Raw genomic sequence first — 10739 nt, 5'->3', positions numbered from 1 at the left:
TTTGCTGTGTTTCAGTACATTTATTTAATATACCGATCACTAAACTATAAGTACATGCGCTTTCGGCTCTGATTTTATGAAACGCTTTTATCATAGAATGATGAGCACCCGCTTCCGCTTTTGTGCTGCCTTCCTTGTTGTTTCCACACTTCAGGCTGCCTCCACGTGTGTTCAGAGTTATGCCAGTCAACAGCCGGAGATCGCAAGGAAAAGATGCTGCTGTGAGTCTGACAGTATTTGTGTTCTGTTGGGTTTCATTTAAACCGGATCAGATCAGATCCGAGAAATAAAAAGGTCAAATATGGCAGTCAAAAGGTGTCAATAGTACCACACACGCAACATGTTAATTAATAGTAATCTACTGTTTGGCCCATAGTTAGTACCTTAGTAAAATTGCATGTAATTTTGGAAATCAAACAATATATGGTATGGTATTTCCAGTCGGTCACCATAATATTTGCACAACCACAACCACAATACATTTTAATGAGCATAATGTATAAATGTATTTAAGTTATATTAATATTATTTATATAATGTTTAATATATTTATATTATATACATAATTATAATTAGCTTTCTGTACTTTGTATGTTGCTTTGACTTGTTATTTGCTGATCTTGAAGGAATAGTCAGTCTAAAAATAAATTTTCTGTAATTGTTTATTCACCCTCATGTTGTTCCAAACCTTTCTTTATTACGTTTTGTTGTGGCATTATTAATTTGCATTAACTGTGGCATTAACATTTGTCCATATTGTCATTGACATTTTCTGGCAGGTGCAGGGGACTAATGACAGCAGTGTGGTCAGTAAGGTGTCAGCCGCAGCACAGGGCTACTTCCACGATGATTTCCAGAAGCATTTTGTGTGCAAGGTGTCAAGAAGAGCTCCACTGATTAATAGGTAAATGTTTAGGAGACGGTTCTTGCTCCTTCAGTGACTATTTTTTTTTTTACAGAACAGATATGATATTTCTGATGCATGTATATTTTCTCTCAGAGGTTATTACGTGCGCTGGAAAGCAGTCGATTACTGTCTGAAACAGTTTTTCAATGCCACTCAATCCTGCTCGAGGAGACAGGTGGGGTGATATGTTCACGTTTTGTGATGTGTTTCTACTGTAAAAAAATAAATAAAAATAATAATAATATCTTGAACATATTGTTCTCTTGATCTCAGATTCTGTCACTTGGAGCTGGGTTTGACTCCTTGTATTTCCGGCTGCATGCAGAAGGAGCCCTTAGAGGCGTCACAGTTTTCGAGGTTGACTTTCCAGAAGTTGCCCGGCGCAAGGCTGCCTTGATCAATAGCAATACTTGCTTGAAGGACACGTTGCCAGATAGGGAGACTTCCTCAAATCAGCAGACAAGTAGGATGTTCACTGTACTACATATTCATATATTAAATTACAAAACATAACCGCTTAAAGGGGGGGTGAAATGCTAGTTTTCACTCAATATCCTGTTAATCTTGAGTACATATAGAGTAGTACTGCATCCTTCATAAATCCAAAAAGTCTTTAGTTTTATTATATTCATAAGAGAAAGATAGTCTGTACCGATTTTTCCCAGAAAAAAACATGACCGACTGGAGGCATGACGTGTGAGCGGAGCTAAAGAATCACGAGCGCGAATAGGCTTTTGCGTTGAGAGCATGTGGAAGCTGTGACATTACCGTGAGGGAAAACCCATCATCCAAAACAAACCATGGCTTACAGTCAGATTCAGCCGTTTATTTATGATCCAGAATCAGATCCAGAGGATGAAACTGAACGAAAGCAGCAGGAGCAACGACTCGCTCCGAGCGGGGCTCGAACCCGGGTCTCTGGCATGGGAGGGGACGCACTAACAAGGAGGCAGAGATATTTGAAGCAGTTTTACTCACCGCCTGCGGTTCCAACACACGATCGTGACCCTTTTTCCTTGGGATTGCATCATCCTTAAGAAATAAACGATACGCAAATCCGGCATCAAACTGGGCCTTGTGAACAAGCATCTTCGAAATGCAGGGAACAAACACAAACACTTGCACAACTCCGTTGATGCTCTGTAAAAATAAACTCCATCCACTGGTCCCTTAATGCTGTTTTTTTTTTTTGGTAATCTGTGCAGGGTTGTCTTGCCCTGGCAACCAAAAACACACTTCTTTTGTGACTTTTCGCGACGCTCTCGCTCTGATCAGTGAATCGCTCTGATCAGTGAAATGTTTGTGCTCAGCCTCGCTATACAGGAGCGCGCGCTCTTCCGGCAGAACTGCGTCAGGACCCATATAAGGAAATTCCGCTCCATCTAACGTCACACAGAGCCATACTCGAAAAAAACTTTCCGAAACTTGTCACAAACCGGAAGGAGTATTTTGGGAACAAAAATACTCCTTCAAATGTACAACTTAATTTTTGAAACTTTGTCCATGTTTAGCATGGGAATCCAACTCTTTAACAGTGTAAAAAACTCAGTATGCATGAAATAGCATTTCACCCCCCCTTTAAGTTGTATAGTACTGTTAATAAATGTTATTATCCATAAAGACATGTGCACATTTTGCTAGTCATTTTGTCCAACCCTGTCATTCGTCCCTAAAATGTCATGTTAAAACATTTGCGATATGTTTCTTGCTGATGTGTAGATGCTGTGTTCATCAGAAGTGGTCATTATAATCTGATTGGTGTGGATGTCAGGAAGGAGCAGGAGGTGGAGGTGACTCTGAGCGGAGCTGGACTACAGTGGGACGCTCCCACACTTGTCTTGTCAGAGGTCGTGCTGACTTATATGGAAACACAATGGTGAGAATGTGAATTCAACTTTAACTTGAATTGCAACGATTTGCATGCATGCTCCTTAACCATTGAGCCTTGTTGCTTATTCCATAGATTGAGCTTTGAGTCTTGCCTGCAACATATTCTGATCTCATTGCTATTCTGCCTTTCTAATAGCTTTCTTTTATGTTCTACTACAACTGTTTAACAAAAGAGCGGCCATATCAACAGTAGACCAAACAGAGCAGCTCATTTTGAACGAGTGTTGTGTTTTGGTGATTTACTCCAGGTCAGATGCTGTGATTGGCTGGGCTGCCAAGTTACTCCCACAGTCTGTGTTTGTGATGTATGAACAGATCCACCCAGATGACCCGTTTGGCAGGGTCATGCAGAACCACTTTTTGAAGCTCAATTCTACCATACACGCTCTCAAACAATATCCAGACACTGTCGCTCAGACGCAGAGATTCATACAGAAGGTATTCCATGAAATGTATTTTTTATACCCATTTCTTTTTTAATACTATATAGCCATGTAATAAGTGGGAGTATGTAACTGTTTATTATTCAATATATACATTTTATACAATGTAATATACAAACTAATAAAAGACCTGACCAGGCCACAGAGTTGGGTGTATGATAACGACTGACTGACTGTACATAATATCTATTTGTATTTTAAACTGTACCTTGTGAACATGAATGAAAGCCTATGTTCATTTCTGAAATTTGAAGGTTGTATTGACCTTCTTCATGAAGATTTTAAAGTGTTAAGGGTTGAAGCGATACAAAGATAGATAATATATGTGACACTGGACCACAAAATCAGTCTTAAGTGTCAATTTTTTCAAAATTGAGATGGATACATCATATGAAAGTTGAATAACTAAGCTTTCCACTGATGTGTGGTTTATTAGAATTGGACAGTATTTGGCCGAGATGCAACTATTTGCAAATCTGGAATCTGAGGGTGCAAAAAAAAAAAAAAATGTGAAATGTTTTTTTTTTTTTTTTGGCTATTGCTACAATATACCCCAGCGACTTAAGACTGGTTTTGTGCTCCAGGGTCACATATACACTGATTATTTAACAATACTTTAATACTTTTAATCAGAATTGGTGCATTAATTGATTGAAATAACAGTAAAAGTTATTTCTCTGTCAAATAAATGTTGTTCTTTTGATCTTTTATTAATCAAAGAATCTATGTTTTCAACACTGATAATAATACATGTTTTTGTGGAGCAAATCAGCATAATAGAATGAGTTATTAAGGATCATGTGACACTGATGAATGGAGTAATGACACACAGGAATAAATTACATTTTTAAATCTATTAAACCTAAAAAAAATTAATTGATAATTAAAAAAAAAAAAGTTTAAAAATCATACCAACTTTTAAATGCTTAATTGTGAACCTGGAGCACAGTGTCTTAATTCGCTGGGGTATATTTTTAGCAATAGCCAAGAAAAACATTGTATGAGTAAAAATAATCGATTTTTCTTTTATGCCAAAAATCATTAGGATATTAAGTAAAGATCATGTTCCATGAAGATGTTTTGTAAATTTCCTACCGTAAATCTATAAAAACTTATTTTTTGATTAGTAGTATTCATTGGTAAGAATTCATCTGGAAAACTTTAAAGGCAATTTTCTCAGTATTTAGATTGTTTTGCACCCTCAGATTCCAGATTTACAAATAGTTGTATATCGGCCAAATATTGTCCGATCCTAATAACCCATACATTCATGGAAAGCGTGTTTATTCAGCTTTCAGATTATGTATAAATCTCTATTTTGAGAAATTGACACTTAAGTCAGGTAACTGATCTTTGTCTGCCACAGGGCTGGGAAAAATGTGTCTGTCTGGATATGAACAAGTTCTACTTTGACCTTATACTTGAAGATGAGAGGCAGAGAGTCGAGGGACGGGAGCCTTTTGATGAGTTTGAGGTGAGGAAACCGCCTTTGTGTGTTTCCAGAATCGCCACTGAGTCGGACCTAATGCCTGATCCCAGACATGTTTATCTTTATGAGAACAGGAATGGAACCAGAAATGTTCCCATTACTTCATCCTTACAGCCTCCAAAGGCTCTACGACCAATCAAGCACTTCTCACACTTCCGAATGGTAAGTGTTGGTAAGATATTTGGTATTATGTGTATCACTAGATGAGGCAGTGTAGTAGAGGTACATGTGCTCTTTTCACTCCTAGTGTCCTCCATCCCTCACATGACTCCTCAGTGGGCCGAGCACCCTCCATTGGTTATTCAGCCCATGTGTGGGTCTCCGAGTATAGAGGCCATTGGTATGGCTTCTGCTGTTCTGGCACCTGGAATCATCTTACTCACTGGAGGCTTTGGGAGAAGTGGAAGAGACACAGCAGCGAGGGTCCTGATCAAAGAGAAGGATGGCTGGAAGTGTGTCTGTGTGGAAGCTCATGGAGATCAAGGTGATTTGATCAGTGCTTTATTTTTGCTTTTGTTAATGGTTTCCTTATTAGAATTTTTCTAAATGAACTGTACGACCTGTCTGTTAGTAAATAAACAAACTTAAAAGTATTTATGGCTTTATGTGAGTGCCGTGTATTATTATTATTATTATGTTTTTTTTTGTTTTATTATAGTGTTTGCAAGTTGGAGTTATTGATAGATTTTTGGGGATATGAAAATCTTTAGCATTTGAAAACAGTAATCTCTATTTTTTTGTTTAATTTATTATTAAATAATTTGGTGTGGAGACCAGTCTAATTATGTATGTATGAATATCTTTGTCTCGTAATTCTTCTCCTCAGTGGTTAGTGTTTATCAGACGTTGACCTCTATCCCTGGACGTGGAGCCGTCCTCTTCGGTGGCAGAACTTCTCCACTCAATCCAACAGGCAGTGTGGTGTGTGTGACCTTTGACCCTGGTAACGAGCAATCCCAAAGTGCTGTACAGCTGTCATTTAGGAACATGGTTTGCACCGGCACTGGTCCAAAACCACGATGGCGACACACATCAACCTTGATATGCTATAAAGGTTAGATATTTTATTCTAGTTCTTTTTTTTTAATCTTTTTTGATTATAAAGTGCAAAATAATAAATTCTTAATGTGTCGTTCCAGATAAGACCTTTCTATTTGTGTTTGGAGGACGTACAGAGAAGGATCCAGTTCTAAGTGATGCACATTTCCTGTGTTTGGAGGACAAACACTGGACTGAGGCATGACTTTCTCATATTTCTCATTTCTCATCTTTCTCATATTAAAACTTAATGAAAACATAAACACAAACAGGTACACTACAGTTAAAAAGTTTGGGCTTGTAAGTCTCAGCAGCCATTACTCCAGTCTTCAGTGTCACATGATCCTTCAGAAATCATTCTAATATGCTGATTTGCTGCTCAAGTATTATTTCTTCTTATTATCAATGTTTAAATTAATTTCAGGATTCTCTGATAAATAGCAAGCTCAAAAGATTAGCGTTTAATTGAAATATAAATATTTTGTACCAGTAAAGGGTTTTAAAGGCCACCTTTGGTCAATCCATCCTTGCTGAATAAGAGTATTAATTAAAAATCTTACTTACCCCAAATTTTTAAACAGTAGTGTATATGCATTAGATTTTGCAACTATCTTGTAAGGGCAGCATAATGTTCCTACTTTTTTTCCTGTTTCAATCAGATGACAGTTGTTGGTGCTGTTCCGGAAGCCCGTCATTCCCATTCTGCTTGCCCCTATGGAGGGGGGCTTTTAATATTTGGAGGTTTGGGGAAAGGTGGCAGACCTCTCTGTGATGCTTTCTACCTGAGACACACATCATCAGGTTTCTGTTGGGAGACAAAGAATTTACATCCACCCCCAATTCCCAGGTTCAAAACAACTCACTTACTGGGTGTGAAAGAATGAAAATAATGTGTTTTGAAGTTGTGGCACCTCTCAGGGATCAAAATCACAGTCTTGGCCTCTTTTTTCAGATATTCTCACTCAGCCCATGTAGTAAATGAGAAGTTGGTTGTGGTTGGTGGAGTTTGGCTTCAGGCTGATGGAGTACCAGGAGTTGCTGTAATAAATCTGAGCACTGGGAGCTGTGTGGAGATCCCGCTGGATACTGTAAGTTACTCCCGCTCATGGCAGTGGTTAATGATTTATTATAAAATAGAAAATGTTGGCTCTAACATTTCCTGGGATAGGCATAATAAAACAATTCTGACTATAATATGTTCAATGACGTTGTACAATCCAAATATACATATGCACTAATGCAGAAAGCTGCTACTGTATGTTGTGTGTTGACCAAGAACAGCTTACAGATAATTTAAAGGGTTTGTTCACGCCCCCCAAAAAATGGCCTGTGATTTACTAACCTTCGAAGCATCCTAGGTGTATATGACTTTCTTCTTTCAGACGAATTACCAAAGTTATATAAAAAATTGTCCTGGCCCCTCCAAGCCTTATAATGGGGTTAAGCGGGTGCTTTTTGTCAACAGTCCAGAAGACGTGAAATAAAGTGCGTGCATCCATAATGAAACATGCATCACATGACTCCAGGAGGTGAATAAATGCCTCCTGTAGCGAATCCATGCATTTTTGTAAGAAAAATATTGATATTTCAAACGTAATAAACACTATTTTTCTCACTTCCGCTGACTGTCGTACGTGGAAGCCATTCTGGCCTTTAGACTTATGGACAATATAACTTGATGAAGGAATTGTTTGATTATTGATATTAATAAATAGAGTTGGTCATTGGTCAAAAGGTGTGAAACCATATTTTATTAAAACAATAAGCTACCTAAGTATTGTATTGTAATATTAGCAGCTGACTAATTAATTTGGCAACCCACAATTTTCATATCTAAAAAGAAATATCACTTTAATTTATTTGTCATTGCTGATCTTTTTTTCTAATTGTATTTTATTTCAGTCATCTGTGCCTTGGCCTTTGATGTTGCATTCATTCTGCTCTGAGCTGCTGGACTCTGAGGGGTCTGAGATGGTGCTCATTGGTGGAGGTGGAAATTGTTTCTCATTTGGAACTCACCTCAATCTCCACCCCGTAACTGTAGATCTAAGACAAATACTTTGCAATTCATATTAGTCCAATTACAAACTACAAACAGGCAACAAATGTGTTGCTGAGTGAATCTCCAGCCAAACTTTATTTCAGCTGGAACTCAAGTGAGTCACAGCCAATTAGCCAAGTATTGTGACACAGGGACATCACTCAGTGAAGCGGCGGAAAGACTGCACGGTGGGACAGACTGCACCCCACTCCACTGGTTTGCGGTAGTTGCCCTTCTCCAGGAAGTACTGGTGGCCACGGTAGTTGGGATGCTCGTAGAAGATCCAGTAACCATCCAGAACTTTGCAGGAATGGACCTCTCTCAGACGGAACCTCTCCAGCACAGATGGACAGTCTTCAGTGGACTCTATAGCCTGGCCTGTGAAGTCAGGCTTGTCGTACAACTGAACCTTGTACTGCATTCCACTTGTCTGCATGGGTTGGATTTATTTGGTTTTGGGAAGGGGAAAAGGGTTAAAAAAAATGCAATAGAAATATTCATTCAGGGCAGAAATTGTTCTGATATTTTATAGATTCAACACGTCATACTTTTTATATGGGATTGTATAAGTGTTGGAGAAGATGACCTCTAATGTCAAAACAAAGTAAATTCAAGAGAATTGCATTGATCTGAAATTTAATTCAGTCCTTTGTATGGTCTATTGACTAAACCAAGCTAAAAATTTGCTCACATTACACATGTAGGTCTGGTCTTTCAACAAGACTGAATCAAATACCGCTGGCCATATGGACACTGATTTATTGGCAAAAGCCATGTGGACTAATTAGGTTAAACTGATGTAATAGTTAGAAAAGGTCTGTGCATGACCTTCCACTACTCATACTGTCCCCGGCTTTAATTGAATTCAGTTCTAACACAGCATTGTGAAACTACTGCATCATTATGCCCAATTTAAAAACATAGCAAATCATATTCTGCTCTATACACTATTCAAGAAAAAAAAAAAAAAAAGCTAATGCACACTGTTGAATATACCAGTTAAACTTACAAGGCGGATGAGCTTGCAGGAACTGAGACAGTCATTGAGGCCCATCCAGCCCAGGTATTCAGGATAGTCTCCTCTGGTTAGCAGATAGCGGTTACCCATGTAGTTGGGCCGCTCGTAAACCACCCAGGCACCACTTTCCACACGAATAGAATTGCAGCAGCTCAGGTAGGGATGGAAGTCAGAGCAGTCACTGTCACATTCATAACGGCGGCCCTGGAAGTTTTTGTCCTCGAAAAACACAATCTGAGAGACCGCAAGAGAATGTTACAGAACACTTTTATACCTGAGTGACCATTTTCTAAACGAATGAAATGTTTAGAAGAAAGGTTTTAGAAAACAGGGCTTTTAGAAAATAGTTTTAAAAGTCAATGACATCATTTAGGCATTGCATTCAAGTATACAATAATATACAAATTAAAATTTTCCCTTATATTCAAGTGATTTTCTGCTCACCCTGCCCATCTTGAATACCGTATTTAGTCTTGTGTGGATAGGTGGTCTTAGTGTCCAGAGTGAATGTTTATAGGGCGGTTTAAATATGCAGGTCCCAACATAAAAATGACGAGCAGGGGAGGGCCAGATATTCACTTTGTCATGAAAATGAGATCCAAAAATCGAGTCAGTGATTCTAGCACTATTCAGTTTTTTTCCAGAAAAGCAAATAGGGATTAAAGGACAATGACTAGCCTGGCATGGGCTTTCATTCACCCTGAAACAAAACGGTAGCCTACAACTGGACCAACCTGAACCACAACAAACACAGTGCACTAACCAGCACCTGATGCCAAGAGCACTGCCAAATAAAGAGCCCAGACTCATTGGATTGTATCATGCGTTGCTGAATGGCACTCTTTACTCTGCCTCAGCTCTTTTCAACAGAAAAGCCACTGGCAAATTAACCAACTTACTAAACTAAATCTGGAGAAAACGTGTGATTTGTATATATACCATTGAACAGGCAGCGATAATTTGGGTTTTAAAATGAGAAATCAACAGTGAAATATTGTATTTAATAAAGTAACCTACAGTAAATATACCCTGCACCAGAATATGCACACTTCCCTGCTACCAAAAACATGTAATGAGTCAGAGGTCCCAATACTCACTATAGACTTAACTTCAGTGAGATTATAAAGTGTGCAGCCATCTTTCCGATTAGGCCAAGAGACATAAAGATTTTGAAAACAAAATTTGGTCAGGGTGCCTTTTTTTAAATGTTTCAATGCTGTAAAAAAATTTCAATATCAGCATGGTGGAAGTATTGTGTATTTAAACGGATATATTGCACGTGATAGCGATGTTGTTAGTGTTACCTAAAAATAAAATATTACAAATATTTAGCAGTAACTAAAATAAAACTGAAATTAAAAATAAAGAACTAACTTAAGAAAATCAGATATATGTTGGATTTCCAACTAAGATTAAATACTAAAATTACTCTAAAACTGAAATAAAAAAAGCTATTATATATATATATATATATATATATATATATATATATATATATATATATAAAATGAAAATAAAAACCTAAACTACAAAAAAAAAACACTAAAATGAAAACCAACTATTATATAAAAAAATATATTATAAATATTAATAAATACTATAATACTAAAATAACACTGCTATATACTAGGATAAAGGTACTTTATCAGTTATTAAGATTCTTTAACAAATTCCATTCTATTAAAGTACTACCAAAATTTGGCGTAAGATAAAAAATAATTACCGCTCACTGAATTAAAGAGGCATTACACACATATACTCCATTCAGCAAGCCAAAGCTAAGTGCTATTGATTCAATATGGCCAATAAAGCTAAAAAGGGAAGATGCAGGGTGTTGTTTCAGAGCCTAAAGTCCAAATAGCTAAAATTGTCTTCAAACTGGACATGAAAATGGCTCTGGTTTATAACAACCA

At 37.5% G+C, this 10739-nt stretch overlaps 2 protein-coding genes across 3 annotated transcripts; one reads left to right on the top strand and one right to left on the bottom strand.

The window, feature by feature from the left end:
* Nucleotides 1-49: 49 nt before the first annotated feature.
* lcmt2 (leucine carboxyl methyltransferase 2) lies at nucleotides 50-7879 on the top strand. Of its 2 annotated transcripts, none has more exons than XM_026271979.1 (14): nucleotides 50-221; nucleotides 786-904; nucleotides 1001-1082; nucleotides 1181-1370; nucleotides 2627-2783; nucleotides 3046-3235; nucleotides 4607-4714; nucleotides 4804-4891; nucleotides 4977-5213; nucleotides 5556-5783; nucleotides 5869-5966; nucleotides 6427-6614; nucleotides 6720-6855; nucleotides 7670-7879. In XM_026271979.1, exons 1-14 carry the CDS (start codon nucleotides 180-182, stop codon nucleotides 7841-7843), a joined length of 2037 nt encoding a protein of 678 aa, XP_026127764.1. In that variant the 5' UTR covers nucleotides 50-179; the 3' UTR covers nucleotides 7844-7879. The 2 variants fall into 2 exon arrangements, with proteins under 2 accessions (XP_026127764.1, XP_026127763.1); XM_026271978.1 differs by having other exon boundaries at nucleotides 51-221; nucleotides 780-904.
* LOC113108701 (gamma-crystallin S) lies at nucleotides 7874-9374 on the bottom strand. The gene is made up of 3 exons (XM_026271980.1): nucleotides 9271-9374; nucleotides 8818-9060; nucleotides 7874-8238 (listed from the first exon to the last, which is right to left on the bottom strand). Exons 1-3 carry the CDS (start codon nucleotides 9277-9279, stop codon nucleotides 7966-7968), a joined length of 525 nt encoding a protein of 174 aa, XP_026127765.1. The 5' UTR covers nucleotides 9280-9374; the 3' UTR covers nucleotides 7874-7965.
* Nucleotides 9375-10739: the final 1365 nt, after the last annotated feature.

This window comes from Carassius auratus, chromosome 9 (genome assembly GCF_003368295.1).
Source record: "Carassius auratus strain Wakin chromosome 9, ASM336829v1, whole genome shotgun sequence".
In the NCBI taxonomy this organism is placed as follows: Eukaryota; Metazoa; Chordata; class Actinopteri; order Cypriniformes; family Cyprinidae; genus Carassius; species Carassius auratus.
Note: the sequence above shows the minus strand (reverse complement) of the source record. Positions and strands in the feature narration are given on the sequence as shown.

Coding starts and splice junctions, on each gene's coding strand:
- lcmt2 (XM_026271978.1), top strand. CDS start 180: ATGCCAGTCAACAGCCGGAGATCGCAAGGAAAAGATGCTGCT. Junction 905..1,000: donor AGAGCTCCACTGATTAATAG/GTAAATGTTTAG, acceptor ATTTTCTCTCAG/AGGTTATTACGTGCGCTGGA. Junction 2,784..3,045: donor ACTTATATGGAAACACAATG/GTGAGAATGTGA, acceptor GATTTACTCCAG/GTCAGATGCTGTGATTGGCT.
- LOC113108701 (XM_026271980.1), bottom strand. Junction 8,239..8,817: donor CCTGCAAGCTCATCCGCCTT/GTAAGTTTAACT, acceptor CAACCCATGCAG/ACAAGTGGAATGCAGTACAA.